The sequence below is a fragment of the Chamaea fasciata genome, unplaced genomic scaffold (genome assembly GCF_029207755.1).
Source record: "Chamaea fasciata isolate MVZ Bird 193981 ecotype frontalis unplaced genomic scaffold, bChaFas1.0.hap1 SCAF_2, whole genome shotgun sequence".
Classification (NCBI taxonomy): domain Eukaryota; kingdom Metazoa; phylum Chordata; class Aves; order Passeriformes; family Sylviidae; genus Chamaea; species Chamaea fasciata.
This window is the reverse complement of record NW_027094087.1, coordinates 50,400,599-50,421,486: the sequence shown is the minus strand read 5'-3', so window position 1 is coordinate 50,421,486 and position 20,888 is coordinate 50,400,599. Positions and strand designations below refer to the sequence as shown.

The following is a 20,888-nucleotide window of genomic DNA, read 5'->3' as shown; positions in this document are numbered from 1 at the left end:
GCCTCCGCGGGCGGACCGGCGACAGCGGCGGCAATCGGGGCGGCGGCGCTGCCGGCCCTGACCGCCGGGGGGCGCCGGCGGCACCCAGCGGCACCCGGCGGGCGGCGCGGCCGCTTCCGCGTCGCTGTCGCGGCGTGCTGGGGCCCCGCGGCTGCCGCGGGCGATGGCGCTGCCGCTGCTCCCGTCCCTGCCCCCGTCCCTGTCCGCGGTCGCGCTGGCGCTGGCGGCCCTCGCCGCCTTCCTTCTCGTCCTGGTGAGAGCCGCGCACGGCGGGCCCCGGGGGTCCCGTGGCGGGGGCGGTGCGGGCGGCCGCCCTGTGCCCGCCCCCCGGCGCGGGGCAGGGGCGCCGCCCGGGGTCCCCCGGTCCCCCCGCGGCCCGCAGGCGGCGCGGCCGGCCCGGGCTGGGCGGTAGAAGCCGGCGGGGCTGCGCTTGTGCGGGAGGTTTTGTGGGGAACGTGTCTCGGCAAGGCGTGGGTTGCCGTGCCTGGCAAAGGGGACCCAGACGGAGCATTTCAGCCTTACAGTACGTGTTGGGAAATGTCCTGGTAACGCCTTCGCGTTAACCATTTGGGAAGTTGCTGTGTTTCTGCGTGTCCGAAATGCTCTGCGAAATTAAGAGGTTCGATCCCCTGCAAAGCATAATTCTGCTGCCTGTCCGCAGTGCCACGTATGCATCCTGCCCAGAGAGGTGGCAGAGGCACCGTCCCTGGAGGTGTTTGAGGAAAGACTGGACGTGGCACTCAGTGCAGGGGTCCAGCTGATACGGTGATGTTGGGGCATCCGTGTTCTCAGAGGTCTTTTTCAGTCTGAGTGATTCTGTGTGGGGTGTCACCAAGTAAAAGTGCTCCAGAACCCAAGTTGTACCGCTTTCTTTTAGCCATGCATAAGGCAATCAGAGCCTCCGTTTTTCAAGCACATACGGCTGCTGGCTGATCGTGCCTTGCGGTTGATTTCAGTGGCTTGGTGGAGGATCAGAGGTGGCACCTGCTTGTGTGCTCGGGGTCACTTGGGGAAGAGGCTTGGACCACAGCTTTGGAGGCACCTGCATGCTTTGCAGTTATAAATACAGCAACCAGCCAATGATGCTGACAGTGGTCAGAGTGGGAGTAACCGAATGGCATGAGAGGGTTTTGGTCCTTTGTGAAATTCCACAACAGTGACCCACCTCATTACTGGAATGTACTTGGTTGCCCCTGGCAGCACATTTAACAGCTAGGTAAACTTCCACTAGAATGCTTGACAACTTTTTAAATTTCTTTTTCATCACAGATTTTTGCAATCGCTCATATAACTGCCAAAACAATGTCACACGAAGATGCTGAATGCAGGAAAGGATCTGCACCAAATATCCATGATCCTGCTACAAGAGAACTCTCTGTCGTTGTGCCTTCATACAATGAGGAAAACCGGTGTAAGATTTTTCTTGTTTTTGAGGAAAAGAAGAAAATCGGTTATTACTCTAGTAATAGAGAGGTCAGTTGGGTTAGCAGTAGATTCTGGCAGGCCAGATTACGTATCAGATTTTGGACACAGTTTCCAGAAAACAGTCCAAGTACACTGAATTTCAAAATTAAGGCATTGTGTAACTTGATTTCTACTGCTAAAAATAGCATGGGGCACTTGTAAGAATCCTCTTAATTTTAATGAGCCCTGGAAGAATGGCTGTTCATTGCCCCTGCAAATGCTACAAGGCAAGAAGTAGTAAAATACTTTTTAAATTGATCTGAGAGCTTCCTGTTCTTTAAACAACAACAGCTTCAGACAGACAGGAAAAAGGGATGATCTCACGGGTTTGTGTTTGACTTGGCCATAGATAGGAGTACCTGATACTGAGTGAAGACGTTTAGATGTGATAGAAATAAATAGATAAAGCTCTAAAGGTGATGTGGCGGTACACAAGCTGACAGCATGCTTAAGTAAGTAAAGTCAGTGCTGGTTTACAAGATCAGTCATAAAGAATGATTTTTTTTCCTTTCATGTTGTGTAGAGAATTACATTCTTCAAAATGAAAAGTTGGTTTGTCAGAAAAAATGGTTTTATCCTTTTTATCACGTGTGTGGTTTTCTTCAGTGTTCTTTCTGCATTCAGAGAGGACTGCATTTAAGAGTTGCAGCTGCTAAGCCTGTTTACTGAAGGTAGTGTGGTATGAGAGTTGTTTTGCTCAGCCTTGCTTTGTGGCTGTTTTCAGCTTGCTTGTGCAGTTTTTTTTTGGTGTTATAATCTACTAACCTGACCTCCTCCACCTTTTCTCTAGTACCACTTATGATGGATGAAGCTCTGGATTATCTAGAAAAAAGACAGGTATTTTCTTTTTGCAGTCAAAATTCATTATATTTTTGTGCATTATGTATAGCAAGTCAGTCATGTAGTCACTCTGTTATGTTAGTGTACATTAAAACAGTAGTACATGGCCACTTACAAATAGTGCTTCTGTTTCTTCTCAGTTATTTTTAGATCAAGTGCCAAAAAAAATTTTTAAATCAAGTAAAAATTTAATATGCTACTCTAGAATGAAAAAATCTTCATATGCATGAAATCTGTCCTAGACACAGCTAAGGATTAACCATGCATTTAACTTTCTAAACTAAGTTCTGATTTGTTGCAACAAGTTTCATGAGCATCTGTTCTTCATTAGGATTTGTTCTCTGGCTAAGAAGCTCATTGTGAAAGTTTGTGGATTTTGTTTTGTTTGGGTTTTCTTAAAAGTGATGTTTTTCTAAGCTTCCATCTTCTACGACTAAATTGCTTTTTCAGTTCTAGATGGTAGCATGACAAGCAATGTAATGATACCTGCATCAAATATGGCAAAAATCTTTAATTATGCCATCTTAACAAATTTACTACATCATATTAGTGTCTGTTGGAAACTCTGAATGACTGCTACTCGGGAGAAAAGAATAATGATATTTGAAAGACCTACTGCCTACTTAAGAATTTGGAATAAATGCATTATTTCTGCTTATATTTTCTAGAAAAAAGATCCTTCATTCACTTATGAAGTGATAGTGGTTAATGACGGTAGTAAAGATCAAACTGCAAAGGTAAGAAAAAGAAATGTTTTCCCAAACAATCAGAGGCATGGAATTTTGTTTGGATTTTTGTATATTTGGGGAATATAACAGTGGTTTTTATTTTAGTACTTGAAGCAGTTGACAGTTGAAGTTCACATTTCTGAATTATTTCTGTCATTGTCCTGTATATATCGTTGATGGCACGTATGCACATGAATGCACATATAATTTTTTAGCAAATTCTAGTTTTCTTGATTGGCAACTGAGAGCCATTTTCCTGCAGCTGAGATTCTAAGAATTCTAATCCTAACTTCAAGAAATTTCGCATGAAATAGTCTACATGTGCAGAGAGTGATGATGTGAATATGAATTTGAGGAAGCTAAAAAGTCTTTTAAAATATCCCGTTCATACTTTGGCTGACAGAACAGCTGACACAGTTCTTTCCCACACCCTTTGTGGGATTGTTAATTTAAAAATCCGTGTGCCAGTAGTAGTATTTTCAAACTAGTTTTGTATTCTTCCACTTCCACTTTGATGTATGTCACTGGCAAGGAAGGCTAACCACCTTGTGGGGGTTTTTTCCTACTTCTTAGAAGATGTTTGAGGTAGACACTAAAATGCATATTGCTTTAAGGATTACTGGTATATATTTTTGACTGCTGTGCATTCTTTCCACCATCTCTTTCAACTGAGCATACAATGGCTGCAGGCCTCTGGACTTGAAAGGGCTCGAGAAAACCTTTAGAAAAATTTGGGAGAAAACTCAAGCTTTCTCTTCCCCACAGAATATTCAGATCTTTGCAGTGTGAATGAGGTTTTCGATCAATATGAATTTTTCTTCCAAACCACAAATAGCATCAAGACAAGTGAGAAATAGGTGGCTGTCAGAGAAAATTGTATTTATTTTATTAACTATTGGTGTTAATAGAAAAGGTCTGTAATAGTATGATATAAATTAAATTAGGATTGAGTTTTTTGGAGGTGGGAGGATGGGGGTTGAAATTGCTTCGAGAAATATCCTGTTCTTATTGAACATTACTTACTTTCTTCAGTCTTCTTGTTTTGACTGTGAACTGTTTTTTATTTTCCCAAACAGACTCCAGTGAACATTGGCAATGTATTTGTGCCGCCGAAGTGGTTATAGCTCTGTGCTATTAATTTATTTTCTTTTGAAGGGTGAGCAAATGTACACTTCCCCCTTGGTTCCTGGTTTTGTTTTATGCTGGTTTTTTGTGTATCTGTCAGGTTGCAAAGGAGTACTGCAAGAAATATGGAAGTGACAAAGTGCGAGTGATATCTTTGGAAAAAAATCGAGGGAAAGGGGGAGCAGTCAGGACGGTAATTAATACTTTCATCTCCTTCTCTGTTTGAACTACATGTGCCCAAACATGCAGAAAATAGAGCATTTTGAATTCAATGCATTAATAAAATGATTATGGAAAAACTTGAGTAGAGATTCTATAAATTAAAGCAAAAAGTTTTTAAGTTTGTTTTTAAAAAGTTTATTTTAGATCTTGGTAGTAGTGTTGTCTTTCCAGAAAGATAAATAACAGAGACCTTTTTTTTTAATAGGAGAATTCAGAGTGGAAAAAAGGCTTGAATTTCATATTCATGTTAGTTCTACTTAGAAATGGGCTTGCAATTATAAAAGCCAAGCAAAAGCAAAAACAAAAACTGTTACAGATTAAAGTTAAGCTTTTGTAGACAAAGTAGAGCCAAATTGACAAACTTCACTCTCCAGGTCATGGCTGTGGTTTTTGACATGGCTGATAAACAAGAACTCATCCAGCAAAGTTTATGTTCACTGAAGCTCACTGCTATCACCCACACTGGATAGTCAAAGCAGCACAATTCATGCTTTCACATAGATAATCATAGAATGAACATGGTCTAAAAATGAAATAACTGTTACACATTTAGAGGGAACATTGTATTCCTGCGATGAATGACATCTCACTTTTCTGAAAAAGGGTGGTATGTCCTGTGGATTGTCAGTGACGTGTCTTTACGTGTATTTTCAGCTCTATCTTTAGTATGCCGATATATTTTTTATGAAAAACAAGCAATTATAGGAAATGGAGGGAACATTATATTAGAACACATGGAACTGTTGTAAGAGATACAATTTTGAAGTTATTCCAAGAGAAGGAGAACAATTTTCTCTATGGTATACTTTTGCAGTGCATTGTGTAAAGAGGATGTGTGCACAGCTACTTTCTTGACAGGCTTTTGCAGACACATGCATGCTTGGTTGCAGCAGTACTTTTGTCACACGCACTGCTAATTGTTTTCCTGTCTGGATCCTTTGAAAATTATGACATTTTTCTGACCAAGCATATGGCTAAATAAGCTGTGAAACCTGTGCATCACAAATGTTTTGCAGTGATACTGTGACTTGAGACCTAATCTTTAATTAGTTTTGAGACATAGCTCTTGAATTTTCTTGAAACGGTTTTAGGAAAAACTCGCACTTAATCCTCCTTTCCATAGCTCACATGACAAAGAAAAGCCATCCAGCGCAGTAGCAACTGCTAATCAACTGCTTCTTCGTGCTCCCCTCTAGAGCTGACTGTTGCAACTTGTTGACTTTTAGATTTAGGTTGTCCTGAGAAGGATTGTTAGCCTTTCATGTTCATGCATTGTCTGTCACTATGGACATTCAGTGTGTGAAGCCTCGAGATGCTATTACTGTATAAATAGGTAAATTATTGCTAGTAGCAGAATATTAAGACTTACCTGTTGTGTGGAATTTGTGAGATATACTGTCTTGTTACTACATTAGGTTTTTGGAGTGTCTTGCAGCTAGCTTATGACAAATAATTGAGTTCAAAGGTGTTGAATTTTTTTATTGACTATTTTGATTGCAGGGTGTCTTTAGTTCTCGGGGCAAAAAGATTCTTATGGCTGATGCAGATGGAGCTACAAAATTTGCAGATATTGAAAAAGTAGAAGAAGGTCTAAAGAATCTCCAGCCATGGCCTGTGAGTATAAATTCTCATACTTTTAGTTCAATACACATGCATACTTCAATACGCAAGATAGGCTTCTGTAGTTCTCTTCAAATTTTTTGAGGTCAAATTGAAGATGTAGATGTAAGCCCTGAAGACCTAAGTGTGAGGTTAAAAACCTCAAGAGTGGGCTGTCAGAAGGAGCTTTCACTGAGTTCTTACCTCGTTTGCATCTATTGTGCCTACTTCAAGGCAGCACAGAACGTTCTATTTGGTGTTTATTCTTCCTTCAAATTGTTTGAAGTTGTTCTGTATAAATACCATGTGATGCCTACTTAGTTTTCTTTGTTAACTCTTTTGTCTTTTTATTTTATCTGATGTCATCCTATATACCTTTAAGCATGCATCCTAACTCCACCCTCTTTTATACAGGTTTTCTTTTCTCAGGGTCCTTAGTTTAATGACAGTATTTGGAAGAACTTTTATTGTAAACAAAAATTCAAGAGCCTGTGGAACAAGAACACCTCCCTGCACAGTCATTCACTTTTGGGAGCTTGACTTGAAAGAACTGAGGCTTATTTTCTGCTTAAATGCAGATGAGTGAGGTACTTGTAGCTGGTTTCCCAGAGTGCCAGAAGAGATGTGACTCCAGCCAGAGCTGTGGGGATGTACCTGTGGAAGGAATTGCAGTCTGTGAGTGCAGGAACCACAAGCACAGGACCCAGTGGGCAGCGTGTGACCCTGACAATCTTCCCTACCAGGGTGGCAGCAGCTGCTGGTTCTCCAGCATTGGCCTGGAATAGAGTAGATTTGAGAGATTTTATGTGAGAAGTAGTAGTGTTAGAATAGTGTTAAACCCTTTGTTTTGATCATGTTGATTTAATTTGAGATCATATTTTTGGCTGATACCATGGCATTTTATTCATTTGAAAGTATATCAGTGCAACAAGTGCTTTATTCTGTTATTGTTTCCATTGTGCAATATTTAAGGAAAATGTACATTATAACTTCTAGTTCCTAGGAAAGCTGCATACTTATCTGTGCTGCTAAACACATTTGCCATATGCATGAAGTAAGCAATTTAAAGCTAAATCAGACCTGAATAAATTGAGGCAATTTGCATGCACCTTATGCAAATTGTAATAAAGTTTAGATTGCCTCTTAATTGTAAAAGACTGATTTAGGCTCAAAACCTAGCAGTAGAAGAAGTGCAGCTACAGAAAGCAGAAAAGTGTACTGATTTGATTTTTTTTTTTATTTTATGGTTCTCAGCACAAGATTCTACTGATTCAAATAATATTCGTTTAACACTTTAATTTATATTCCTGTACAGAAGGGGATGGCTATTTCCTGTGGTTCTAGAGCTCATCTGGAGAAGGACTCAATAGCAAAGGTTTGTTTCTATTTCCTGCTGTGTACTAATAACCAAATATTTCCATTATTTGTTTCTGCTCTACAGGTTTTGCAATTAGATAATGAATATTTGTAAAAGAATGGAAGCTTAAAATAAGGAAAAGCTTGTTGTACATGCAGGATGTCCTCCGTCATATACAAAGGATGTGTTCTAGATTTCAGGCACTTCGAGCTCATTTCAATTAGTGTTCCAATTTATGGATTTAATTTTTATACTTGAGAATATCTCACAAGCAGAGCTTCTAAACCCTGACAGAATTGGTAGCTAGTAGTTAGTACTGGGGCTGGAATGGAAGGTAGCTGATGAGTTCATTGTTATTGATTTCCTTCTGGTGCAAGAACTTGGCCTGCAGATCTTGAAGCCTGTTTAAAACAAGTTAGGGATAATTAGCAGCCAGTTGTTTTGAAGAGTCCCTCTGTTCATGGGAAAGTGGTTTATGTCTTGTGTATTACTCATGGTAAAATGTTTGAGTTTTGAACACACAGTCAGTACTGTTCTACATGTGACTCTTGTGTAATAAACAATGAATGCACTGGCACGTGGCCTTATCTTGCACCTGATTTTCTGATGGCTTAGCAGACAGTAATTGACAAAGCACAGGCATGGAACTTGTATTGCAACGGACACATTGCTGGGTTCATTTTTTAGTGTTATTGGATGTGCTCATCATGGTGAATGTTCTCAAGAGTAAGCTTTGTTTATACTGATGTTTAGTACTTGAAATTACTCTAAAATATATACACAACTACTGAAATAGTTACAAAAGTTCAAAAGAAGTTACACTGGTAATGTTCAGCCTCTGGTAGATCTGTATTTTTTCTTCTGGTTTATGAGATAGTATTGGAGTGGTTCACTCTTCTTGAATTCTTGCAAATACTGCAGTGTGTATGTTAGCATCTTCACCAAAAAGAAAAGGGGAAAAAAAAAACCCCAAAAAAAACCAGCGAGAAAAAAACCTTCATCATTATCAGAAACTAGGAACTACTACAGAGAGATCATGTAGCTGATAAAGTGGAGCCCAGAAAAAGTGTTTCATTGCATGGTCAAGTACTGAATGTGGACAGACTTTATTCAATGCATTCATAATTCTTGAAGGTCTTGCTACATTAGGGGGAGGAATTGGAACAGGACTTTCATCTTTTAACACAAAAGTACAATTTTTAGGGCATGTCCATCCTTTGTTTCCTGCTTTTCCTCATGTTTCTGAACTTTTAATAGAGGAATCACAAACTTGTTAGGTAGTACTGATTTGCTTGAAATATGTAGCCCATTTCATTTCGTCACCCAGTTGTCACTAGACTGGAATAGAAAGACTACCTTTACTATAGTGGGACAAGACTGTTGTACAGTGCAGTAGGTATAAAAAAAGTTGCAGAGCAATCTTTTAGATCTTGGGATTTCTCTCTGGACTTATTGGCATCTAAAACAGTTGAATGAACAGTAGAATGAAGCCGAGATAACAGCTGTATTGAATTTATTAAGACCAGAATTTCACCCTTGTGTTCAGTCTCAATACATCAAGAATTCTGGTCTGCCACCCAAATTGTTAATGTCCTTTAATGAATCTATACTATGACCTGCATAAATAGTCTTAGGAGTGATAAGTATAACCCAGGAACTCCTCTTTCTGAAGTAAGTGCACAGTTTCACTGTCTGACAGTCATGCAGCCTGCTAGCACTTCCCTTCTGGCCCTGGTGGGAGCCTAGTGTTGGTCACAGAGCCAAAAGAGTCAAAGAAGCCACACCAGATCAACTGTTAACCTGGGGCAGGAGCACTTTGCAAAAGACACAGTCTGTGAATTTGGTTTTCCTTAAACCAAAGGCTATTACATAATAAGCCAAGCATCTTCTCTATTTTTCAAATGAGATTCTAAATTGTTGGCTTTCAAGGCACGTCTTTTCACCCAGAGATACTTAACAGTTGAGTCATTGGCTCCTAAAGATTTTACATGATACATGGCTTGCAGTCAAAGATACAGTCACTTAAATTTAGCTTCAGAACAGCAGTGAGTTCAGAAGCAATTTTTGGATCACGGTTCTAGTTGTTTAGAACCTGTCTTGAATAAAAGACTAAGAGGCACCTCTGCAAATCCAGACTCCAGCCTCCGGAGTCCATGGACAAACTTACCTGTATGATTGTTGTGTCAAGAACACAAGTGTATCCGAAGAGTAGGCTGGATACATTTATCAGGAATATAAAATCTATCCGTGAAAGTAAAAGAACAAAAGAGGTGACTGTAACATAGCTGGAAATACAAAATGAAGTATTTTGCACAGCAGCCTTTACTTTAGACCTATTTTTCACTTGGTCCATTGTATACTTCCAAAGAATTATGCAGAAGATACTATGGCTGTTCCACTAATTGTTTGAAATCCATGTGCGGGTTTCTTCTTTACTTAATAAGGCATAATCCAAAGTGAAAAACTGCTCTGAACTGGGGAGAGGAGAAAAGGAACATAGATTTCTCCTATCCTGGACTATACACATGACTGGCAAGTCTTTCCCTAGATCAAAATCTTTCCCTTTCAGCCAAACTTTTGTTTGACTGTAACAATTGCTAAGTTCTGTTTTCATTCCAGTGCAAAATACAACTGGTTTACAAACTTTGAAAGCTATCACAAAACACACTTAATGTCCTCTAAGACATCTCTCTTCAAGCACTTCACTCATCACTCAAATGAAACCACCTAACTTCTTGTCTTTTGTCTACAGCGCTCCTACTTCCGAACTCTCCTCATGTATGGGTTCCACTTCCTGGTGTGGTTTCTCTGTGTCAAAGAGATCCGGGACACACAGTGTGGATTTAAACTTCTAACCAGAGAAGCTGCCTTGCAGACTTTCTCAAACCTTCACATAGAACGCTGGTAAATTGTTCCCTTTTTTTTGTTGGTTGTATTTTTTTATAATTGAGCATGGGCTTGAAAAAGTCGTTTTAGTATTGCAGCTACAATGTCTGTGTATAAATCCCAGGTGCTCAGTTTAGCCAATTACAGTTTTGCCTGCATGACAGCTTTGATGTCTTGCTGTTTTAAAGTATCCTGGTAATTGCTAGAAATTCTATGCTCTTATTAAGATACGTTTTAGGAAAATACTTGGGTATTTAATTTTATTCTTTATTTAATTTTATTCTCTTTTCTCAAAAGATGTATGTAATCCTAGGTAGGATGTTTTGATTTTGCCTTGTCAAAAGAAAATGGTAATTGATTAGGAAAGAGGAGAGGAAAAAAAGAGGAAAAAGGCCTCAAACAACTGAAAATCCCAATAATTCTTTCTTCACCTCCAGAAGAAATTTCAAACAATTTTTCATGGTGCTGTAATTCACTCCCAATTTCTGAGAGTGAAATTTTCTTCTCCTACAGATATGAAGCATGCAAGCAGAGTAAAAAATGGAGAGACGCTGTTATTATGATAAGGAAAGTTAAGAGTTACTAATTACATTCAAAACTCTTACCAGTTTTCTTTTTTGTACATTACAATTCACTATTGCTTAACCAATGTATTTTATGTGAAATCAATATCTGATAAGGTATTTGTAACTGCTGAGGACTCTAAAGTTTACTTATGTTCTTGCCAAAGTATTTTATGTGAGGACCACTGACAGATACCCTTAATTTAAGACAATAGAAAATGATGTGTCGTCTTTTAATTACTTTAGAGCTCCTTTAGTTGTAATTTAGCTAGAACAGTTCTTGTATGAGTGATACAGCCATGACTACTATTATGGGACTGAAGCACTGTTTTCACATAAATACCATAACTTCTGCAAATTTCATGTGCCACAATTTTTGATAAAAAGGATACTTTAATTAGGTATAATCAAACTTCTTCAGATTATTGTCTTCATTCAAGACAATCTCTCATGGGCTTCCGCTTGCTTGACAGGGTACAGAACTACTGAACAATGTTCTCATACACAAAGGTGCACAATCATACAATCCTGGTCAATTCCAATGTGTAGTTTTGGGCTGAGCTTTGAGAGCCATCCTGCCCCTCCCGAGTGCAGTTTGCAAAGGTCATGTTTGGGCAAACAGCTCTCATGTGGAATGTAGAGCTATTGTTGCATTGAATCTATAACTGAGCAGTCAACAGTCAGAAGATTGCTTCCCCACCTGAGTGGTTTGCTTATTGGCCTAAAGGAGACTATAGCTAAGCCAGAAGTATGATTTGTGCTGCTACCTCCAAACCCAGTCTTGATCTATAAAGCTCTGTAAATTTCACATTACGGGGATTTTCTAAATACGTGGTTACACTCATATGCAAAGCCCAGAAGTGCACATCTCGAAATTGCTGTATTTAACTTCACTTTATAAATTAAGCACTTCAAGAAGAAAACTGAAAGAAATAAATGAGGATAATAAGTTTCAGCTGTAAAAATGCAATTTTGATTTTTTTTAACTGCAGAATTTTTTTTGTAATTGGATTTATTGGTTATATAAAGTCTTTACCAGACAAAAACAAGCTTTCTTCTGCCATTTCAATTATCTAGCACCAAAGGAATGAAAGAATAAAAACAATCGTGCTGTACCCCATTATCCAGGAATAGAGGCAATGAATAAGGGATATCTCTAACATTTTATAGTAATTATATTGTTGGTGTGGAACATACCAGATCTTTGGGTCTTAGTTCATTGTGCCTTGTATGTGCCAATAGAAGGTGAGCCTTTGATTTTTTGCTGTTTTATCTACAGTAATCCATAAACTAATCCCCTGTGTGTTTTCTTATTTATCTGAAATGTACTGGTTAGTGATAAAGAGTGCTTGTTTCGTGTGTCAAGAAAAGTACAACTCAAATTCTTCCAAGAACGAAGCTCTTCAGATAATCCCAAGTCACCTAAAGCACCTAAAATTTGCCTAAACCTGCTTTGGGTTTTTCAGGTTTTTAAAATTTGGTTTATTTCTGTTCAAACTGATGACGTATTGTCTGGTTTTATGCTCATCTGTCAATCAACAGTTTCTGTGTTTACCCACCTTCTTTTTTATATTTATTGGCTAATTTAAACCAAATCTGACAGAACAGTAGAGATTCTAAGATCAAAAGCTTTGGCAAGTTTTGTGGAAAATTAAACCCTCTTAGAGGAGAGAAATTTGCCAGATTATTGCCAGATTATTGCCACTGCTGAAGAAAAAAACTCTGTATTAAGCTCTCAAAAGTTACTTTTCTGCTCCACAGCTAGTCATTTAGCATGTGTAACTGGAAGATAGCATGTCAGTGCATAAATCAAGTATTGTCCCTTTCCCAGTTAGTATTCATGAGATCTGGAAATAAACTGGGACATGGGGAGGTATAAGTATATGGAGTGAGTGCATATATTCAGGGAAATGATATCCTAAGTGAAATGTCAATGTTGTACAAACAGCTGGGATAATTGCAATTGAAAATTATATGGGGACATCAAACCTTCATCCCATAGCATTAGATTTCTTTGTATATAATTGTGTAACAATCTGAAACAGCTCAATGCTGGAAACTTCGTATTTTAAGCAAATCTGGCGCCTGATATCTTTCCACTGCATAATGTGTAAAAAGGAAAATACAAACCGGTTAGAGATCGTGCCATAGAGGTTCTTTAAATATCATGAGTATGGAGACAGAAGAGTAAGAAATAAGAATAAAGTAACTTTATAAGAATAAAGTTGGTATTGTACTTCTGCTGACCTGGAACAATGGGGAGTTCCCAGCTGGGTCACAGAGCAGCTTGTTCATACGGAAACCATCAGCAAGGGGTAGCAGAGAAACAGCTGTCTTGGTACTGGATAAGAGACTCTGAAATCTGGATTTATTTCCACTTCTGCATCACTGCACTGGCTACTTGACACCCAAGGAAATTACTTGATTCTCTCTGAATCTTAAAATCCCACAAGGGGGGTGCAGGTCTGTTAGGTACTTGAAGAAGTGTTCAATCTTGTGTGGCCAGTGCTCAGCTGTTCAGGGGATAATGAAGGAGGGCGCTGGCTTTTATAGGATAAAAGCCATGTGAGTCAAGCACCCTGGTCCTTGAGCCTGCCGAGGGCTTCCCGGCTGCTGTGCTGGAACACGTGGTGAGCTGCTGACGGGGATGAGCACCCGGCTTCTGCACAAACCAAATCATCTGTCCTGTCTGCTTAAGCTTAGTCAGGCTTGGATTTTTGGGGGTACTGCAGTGCTAGGTGAATGCTTGTAAAAATTACTTAGACTAAAATCGATGCATAACATGTTTATTCATTAAGTTAATATAAAATTACTATGAAATCAGCTATCTAATAATTCTCACCTGCTTAGACCCTCACTTCTTTATGCTTTCACCATGCTTTTTCTATTTCAGTGTACATAGTTGTGAATATCACATCCTAAATACTAAAAATATTAGAAAACAGATTTTTTTTTTTGATTTTGAATCAAATTTGATTTATAGATGCTTATATTTAGGAAATCTTGAAACTTGGTGCATACAAGGAAAAATATAGTTTTATCATTATGACAATAAGGATCACGTAACACTTTTTTAAGAGAGACCAAGATATTTCCTAGAATATTTTTTAATCTAACCCTAAGTTTTAGAAAGTATTTGAAAATTAATAGGTTCTACAAACTGTTTATATATTCAATACTAAGAAATAATGCTTACATCCTAAACTGTCTTTTTTTGGTGAGTGTTCTCATTGTCTTTTTTGTTTAACAGTCCTTTGGCTGTGTATATATGAATATAAATGAAACATTCTTGAAATTTACTTTCCAAATAGCAAAGCTTTGACATTATTTTGAAATGAAGGCAACCTTTTGAACAGAGAGCATATGCTTTGTGTTTTAGATTCTGAATTTGATTACACAGCTAATCTGTTTTTCAGAAATGGATGGAGCAGATTTTTTAATTTAAAACTTAAAATTAAAAGAGATATTATAAAAACATAACAGAGACAGTTAGAATTACTCACTTCAGGCTACAAAAAAGGTCTAGTTCTGCATCTACAGTCTTGACCTGAAAAACGTAAGCGTTCGTGTTAAATTTTGATGCTCAGGAGAAATAGTGGAAAATTAAATGGTCTCTCTGGCCGAGTTTTTCTGTCCTAAATTTGATAATTGATTTCTTCTGACAGCAACAAAAAAAAAGAGATAAATTTTCTTCCAGACAGAAAATGTCTATCCTTAGGAGAACTAGACATAGCAATTACAGTCCATCCTTTATGATTAAAGGAGGAGAAATTCAAAATGTAGTTCTAGTCGTGGTTTGATTGTCATATTTTTGTGAAGTGGCAATTTATGATGGCATTGTACAAGCCAGCAGATCAATGAAGAGATCAAATTGTTGCTATTACTTTTATCTGTAAAAATTGCCTTGTGCACTGAATAAGGCGTGCTCTTTCACATTTAAAACTGGGAAAGATCAATATAAAAAGATAATGCTTGTTTCTCCACTTTGTCACTAATCTCTAAATATGAGTTTCTATATAAAAATTACAAAAAAAATAAGCATTTATATTGCTACAGGGATTTTTTTTCCCACTTGTGCCAGTGTAGACCAGCCCAAGCAGTGGAATGAATTGTTTTTTTCTGGTTTTGTGCAAGGCCAGTAGAATTGTTTATGAGTGTCTAGTCAATGCAAAAATATTTTTGCTGTTTTAACTGTGTCTGTTATGTCTTGTAAAAAGTCCTGCTTTTGGCTGACATGCGGACTTTCAAAAGCCCAAATTTAGCTAGGACAGTTCTGGCAGTCTAGCCCACTTTGCATCGTGTTTCATTGTTAGACCTGTTTGACCATTGGCCTTTTTCTTTGCCTTTAAGAGTTTACTGGAAAAACATATTTTGGATGTACAAAACTCATACATTCCAGTTGAAACATTATAACTGAAGGCCTGATTTTATTTTTTGAAACACATAAGATTGGACAGAAAAAGAAAGAGTCCTAGTGCAGTTTTAAAATACAGAATAATTTTTAAGGATAGACATTTTATAAGCTCAAGCATCTTAAGGATTCACTTTTAAAAGACTGAATTCAATTAAACACCTACCAACTTGGTTTTCAAATGAATTTTAGCCAGCATTGTCTTAATTTGTAACTTAAAACACAACCACATGGAGATTTTTTTCTTTTCTTTACGTTGCATGTTTGTGGTAATTAGCACATCATGGAACCACTATTAGAAATAGAGAGGGGAATTGTTCACACCATAGATTTTTGGCTATCTAACTCTGGGTACTTAGATTGGAACCTGAATTCTTTCAGGCTGGAGCAAAATTTGGGTATTCTGAGCTGTGCATCCCCCTTCCAAGAGGCAGCAGAATGAAGTACATGGTGTGAATAATACCTTGGTGTTTCTAGAAGTGGTTCTGTCACAGGTTAACTGCTCACCAATGACTTTATGGCAAATCTCATGAATTGCACTTACAGCTCATCCACTGGTGTGGCTTTGATCTCCTCTAGGGTAGGCTCCATCTAACACACCCAAACTTAATCCTGGCTGTGGAAGCTTCTGTATGGTTCTCCTGTACCATCTGGATCTGGTGGTCTGCGGTATGGCTGTACTGCTGTCAGTGTATTGAGCACATTGCAGTCTGTATTCCCTGGCTGACCATTCTGGTGTACTGAAAGGTGGTGGGGAAAAGGGATGAAAAACCATACACAGTGGTATTCTACTGAAGTCATTCTCATTTCAGCTTTGAATAGTTGGGGTTTTTTTCATTTCAGGATATGTTCACTGCTACCCAAATGGCAACCACATGTAACAATATTAGTGTTCAACCTGATTAATTCCTGTGCTTTTAATCTCTTGCTTTGAGCCCAGTTGTTCACAGAACTATTTAATGTTGTTGTTCTGTGATGTATGTGCTGACATTCCAGTAATCAGTTATCCACAGGAATTACTGCAAATAACTATTAGTTCACTAGGCTAATAGTTTATGTAATACTTTTAGAGCAGCTCATACAGTCTAATTCATCAGACAATTATTCTGCGTCTCTTAAGATTTTTAGTCATTTAAGTAGTAAGTATTACAAAATTAGATTTAGTCTTAATACGCATGATTCATTAACATTCAAAGGTGAATGCATTGGGGTTTTGGCTTAGAAATGTAAAATGTCAGCAGAAAGTTAAATAATACCTCTTCAGTTGAAGAGACCATGGAGTGACTAATAAAATAATATTCAACCGTCATGTAACGAAAGCGGTGAAATGACAAGGCTGCTTGGAGCAGATTTAGTTCACTGGGGTAAAAAAATAATTTATTCTTGTAACTTTTTTTTGTGACAGTGAGAAGGCCTGTGACCTAATCAAAATCAGATTTGCAAAGTAGCTCTAAATTCCCTATACACAATAGCTGCAGTCTCTGTAGATAGCATCTGTCTGTGCTGCCTTTACGTGTTTGAATGCTGTCCTGTGTGGGATCAGTGGCTCTCCTGTCATGTACACGGAGCGCACGAGTTCAGATCTGTGTGTGTGCCTGTGATTGCACCAGCCAGCCAGCCTGCTGTGGTCTGTACTTCAGTGGGGACCTACCTCTGTGTGTCAGACCTATGTGCACATTTTGAAGTGGACTGCTGTTGTTGTTGCACTTACTAATACTTTTACAGAAATGCACTGCTTGAAAGGAGAAGGTGGCTTGAAATTGAAGGAAATAACATCTGAACTTGGCAAGCAACCTGCTGAACTGTCTTCTGCCTGCTCTTGATCACCTTGTCTATTCCTTTCCCTCTTTTCTCTAGAGTTAAATGGAATTACGAAAGACATGAATTCAAGCAACCCTTTAAGCATGAATGGGTTTTTTTAATTATTATTGCATACATTTCCTCCAGTGGCAAAAGATTTTCTTCCATTTCAAAAGAAAACTGTCTTCGACAAAGCAAAGAGAATTTAAGACATATCACTAGAATCTTCGTAACTGTGATTCGTGTTCAACCCTGTCAATAGTAGCTACTGGCAGTTTCATATGCTGATTCCTAAATGAGCATTAAAAGCTGCCAAACTGTTTGTTGAATATCAAAGTCTGGTGTTTCCGAGACAGAGGGCCCACTTGAGAATGCATTTACAGGAATGAAACACACAGACAGTCTCTGTGCAGAGAACGGAGAGGATTAAGGTGTATTCTGGACAAAGTGAGCAGGAAGGAGCACCTGACAGAGCAAGATCACTGCCCCAGTTCATTTTGCCTTACAACCTGCAAAAAATTGAGCCAGCAAAAAAGTCTCTCAAGAGGGTTTTTGTGTTGTGCATTAAGTGGTCACTAAACTGTTGTTTGGATTCTGTTGTGCACGGTAACGTAAATAATTTCTCAGTTCTATGCTGCTGCCTTGAGTTCCTTGACTAACAATTGTAAAAGGAGCACCCATCAGATCAGCATAAAGCCACAGCAGGTAGATGTCCTCTTCGATGAAACTACTAGAGATGTGGAGTGACACTGTACATTTGACTGCTTGGTCTTCAAAAATGTTTAAATTGTGATTGTGACAGAATGAAAAGCAAGCAGTGGGCTGAACACAGAGTGATCTATACCTTCAAAAACAGGACACAATAAAGTATTGTTGTTGTTGTCTGTATTTCGGCTGTATTCTGAGATGTTTAGTCAGGAAAATTAATTTCCCATCCATGTGTATCTGACCCGTAGAGCACTGGTATCAACTGCATAACTGAACAGTCATTTAATTAATTAACATTTCCACTGTCTTTCTTTTGGGAGTATTTGTGAATATGTTTGGTATTTCCTCTTCTTCAGGGCATTTGACGTGGAACTTCTTTATATAGCCCAGCGCTTGAAAATACCTATAGCAGAAGTTGCTGTCAACTGGACTGAAATAGAAGGTAGGGAGAAGTTCATGTTTTTATAAGATTCCTGACATGACAATCCAGAATAACAGATCCAAGGTTATTGCCCTGTTTACCCAATTTTGATAGCACACAGCCTTCTTTCCATCCAAATTTTGAATTTCATGTCTTTTGCCAGCCTACTGCCATGACTTGGTACAGAAAGAGTAGGTGAAGGGGCAGCATGGCAGAGAAACTCCGCAGTCCCACTGGAGATAAAAGTAAGGAATTACACTGTTAGGACAAGACACTACTTTGGCATGTCCTCTTGCTGCAGTGTGTTAATAGATTAGTGCAGTTGTAAAACACTGTGCAGGGAGTCTGACCATCATCACTTACTGATTCAATTCCATTTCACTGTATGTTGCCTTCCAAAATTCTCAGCTATTAAGGCATTCTCTAGAGCGCTATCTCCTCTTAAGATGTGATATTATTTCAGAACTGTAGGGAGATCTCTGCCACTGAGTTCCTGGGAAAAAATGCCTCCATGCACATTTCTTCAGTGCACAGCCAGCTTAAGAGGTACTGCTTGCTTCGGCTCACTTCCCCCCCATAAAATGCAGTTCCTCTATTTTTTTACCCTTTTGATGTTTTTTTATCTTTTTTTTAATCTCCTCAGTACAACCCCTGAACAACAGAAATTATAATAACGGTAGTAATGATATGAGGTGCAAGTAGAGAATGTCCTGAGCCAGCTTCACTAGAAATGTTTCCTTTCAGTGGAGTTCCATGTGTACATTGCACCTAACACAAATATTAGCGGAGATGGTAGAAGGCTTGGTTTATAGTGTGGGTTCCTTGCCTTACCTGAAGATTGGCACCTTCATATTATTGTTGTAAGACAAGCTGGTGGTCCTCTTCTCCAAAGCTGCTAGATAAATCATTTGCTTAATGATTGGTGTTCAGGTTCCTATTTACTTGAACAAAGCTGTATCATGGAGAGCACAGCGCATCTTGTCACATACTGTGCTGCTCGCAAACTAGTCTGTCCCACCTATGGCATCATGTAATTACTATAAAGCAATTGCTTTCAAAATAGAAAATTTTTATTAGTGTTAAAATCTAGGTTGTGGGGCTGAGTGTGCTGAGAATGCAGAGGTTTGTGACTGCTTAACTGTGTGTCTTACAGGTCCTCGTTTTTTTCCTAACTGTCATTCTGATTTTCTTCTTCATTAATCACAGGTTCTAAGTTAGTTCCCTTTTGGAGCTGGCTGCAGATGGGTAGGGATCTTCTTTTTATACGACTGCGATACATGACTGGTGCCTGGAAGCTTGAAGCAAAAAAATGTAATTAGGTTATTTACATTTTCCAAATATATTATTATGCTTAATGGAACACGAGAACAGTTTCAATCAAGTGAAGTGGTGGTGAAAGCTGAGGTAATTCTTCATTGCTCCTCTTGTATGTTTCATTTTTGCAGCTTGTATGTGTTTTATAAGATTATCAGCAGAGAATTTCTACATTTTGAAAAAAAGAAAGCATTTCCAAAAAGATTTTCTTACGTGGTAATCAGGATTTTATTTTATTAAGTAGTAGCTTTAACATGTCTGATAAATTCATTCAAATAAATATATCTGCTTTTGTCTCATCATACATCTTGAATCTCCATATACATATTAAAAAGAGGCACTCTGTTTTACATTGTGCAATGTTCTATTGTGAATGACCACAACCATTTGTTTCTGTTGTATCTGGAAATTTTAGACTATATTGCAACTTGGAATTATCATTCATGGCTCACACTAATGCATGTTTAGATTCAGTGTTGTGGGAAGCATTAATGGATTTTACTGAGTTGAAACAGTAATGTTCATGAAGTTCTCGGGACTTCCAGTAGTCCCTTGACATTCCATATGTTTTTGTCTGAAGCTGAAATAGTTTTCCTGAGATCAAACTGTAGATCTTTCTCGGACTGTAGAAGGTCCAAGAGAAAGCACATTTAATTTTAAAATGTGCTTTTATATAAACACACTTTTATAAGTGTGTTTTGCTCATACATACTTACTACTGTATGCTCAAGGCTAGGAGTCCTTGACATCTACAGATCTGTAGTGAAAAGGGTATGGAAAGCTCAGAGCATGCAAAAGTGAGAGCCAGTGTACACTGGGGACCTGTGCATTAGTAATGCCAGCCTGATGTTGTCATGCTTTAAATGAGATCAGAGACAGAGGGAGGGGTCTTGACTCTTTCATACTAATGTCACACTGCATTACAGTACAGTAACAGTTTCATTTGCGCTTTCAAAGTAGCTGTGAATTGCCAACAAATTAAGCCAATCTGTCTTTCTGAAACTTGTACAAATCTGAAGAACTTTAAAGAATGAACAGTATATGGTTGTACTTTCACATGTGAATTCACTGGTGATTTTTCTTATTCTTTCTGTAATACTGACTTCAGTTTTGCTTCTGTTAGAGTTACCTCAGTTTTCTATAAAGTGCTGGAATAAATTCTCAAAAAAAAAAATTCAGTTTGACTTTACAGGCTTTATTCTCTTACCTTGTCCAGATATATGTCTGTCACTTCTGCTGAATGCATCAGGACTCCTCATTGCCATTACTAGAATAAAACACCAGCTCCTCAGAACACCTGCTACAGTGTGGATTCACAGAATCAGAGAATATTCTGAGGTGGAGGGGACCTACAGTAGTTGCTTTTATGGGTGTAGCCTGATGCATTCCTTTGCACTGGGGATAAAAGCTGAACTGGAATAAAAGAAGGCGCCAACTGGGATGGAAGGAG

The 20,888-nt window shown here is 38.5% G+C and overlaps 1 protein-coding gene across 1 annotated transcript; it reads left to right on the top strand.

The window, feature by feature from the left end:
• Positions 1-139: 139 nt before the first annotated feature.
• ALG5 (ALG5 dolichyl-phosphate beta-glucosyltransferase) lies at positions 140-20,633 on the top strand. Its single transcript, XM_066176025.1, has 10 exons — positions 140-253; positions 1,270-1,411; positions 2,255-2,301; positions 2,973-3,041; positions 4,258-4,350; positions 5,880-5,993; positions 7,294-7,353; positions 10,088-10,239; positions 18,060-18,145; positions 19,331-20,633. Exons 1-10 carry the CDS (start codon positions 164-166, stop codon positions 19,441-19,443), a joined length of 966 nt encoding a protein of 321 aa, XP_066032122.1. The 5' UTR covers positions 140-163; the 3' UTR covers positions 19,444-20,633.
• The last annotated feature ends 255 nt before the right edge of the window (positions 20,634-20,888 follow it).

What these genes read in the sequence shown, in the direction of transcription:
- ALG5 (XM_066176025.1), top strand. Translation starts at nt 164, where the DNA reads ATGGCGCTGCCGCTGCTCCCGTCCCTGCCCCCGTCCCTGTCCGCGGTC. An exon ending in AGAAGGACTCAATAGCAAAG is followed by an intron (nt 7,354 to 10,087) that starts GTTTGTTTCTAT and finishes TTTTGTCTACAG; the next exon opens with CGCTCCTACTTCCGAACTCT. An exon ending in CAACTGGACTGAAATAGAAG is followed by an intron (nt 18,146 to 19,330) that starts GTAGGGAGAAGT and finishes CATTAATCACAG; the next exon opens with GTTCTAAGTTAGTTCCCTTT.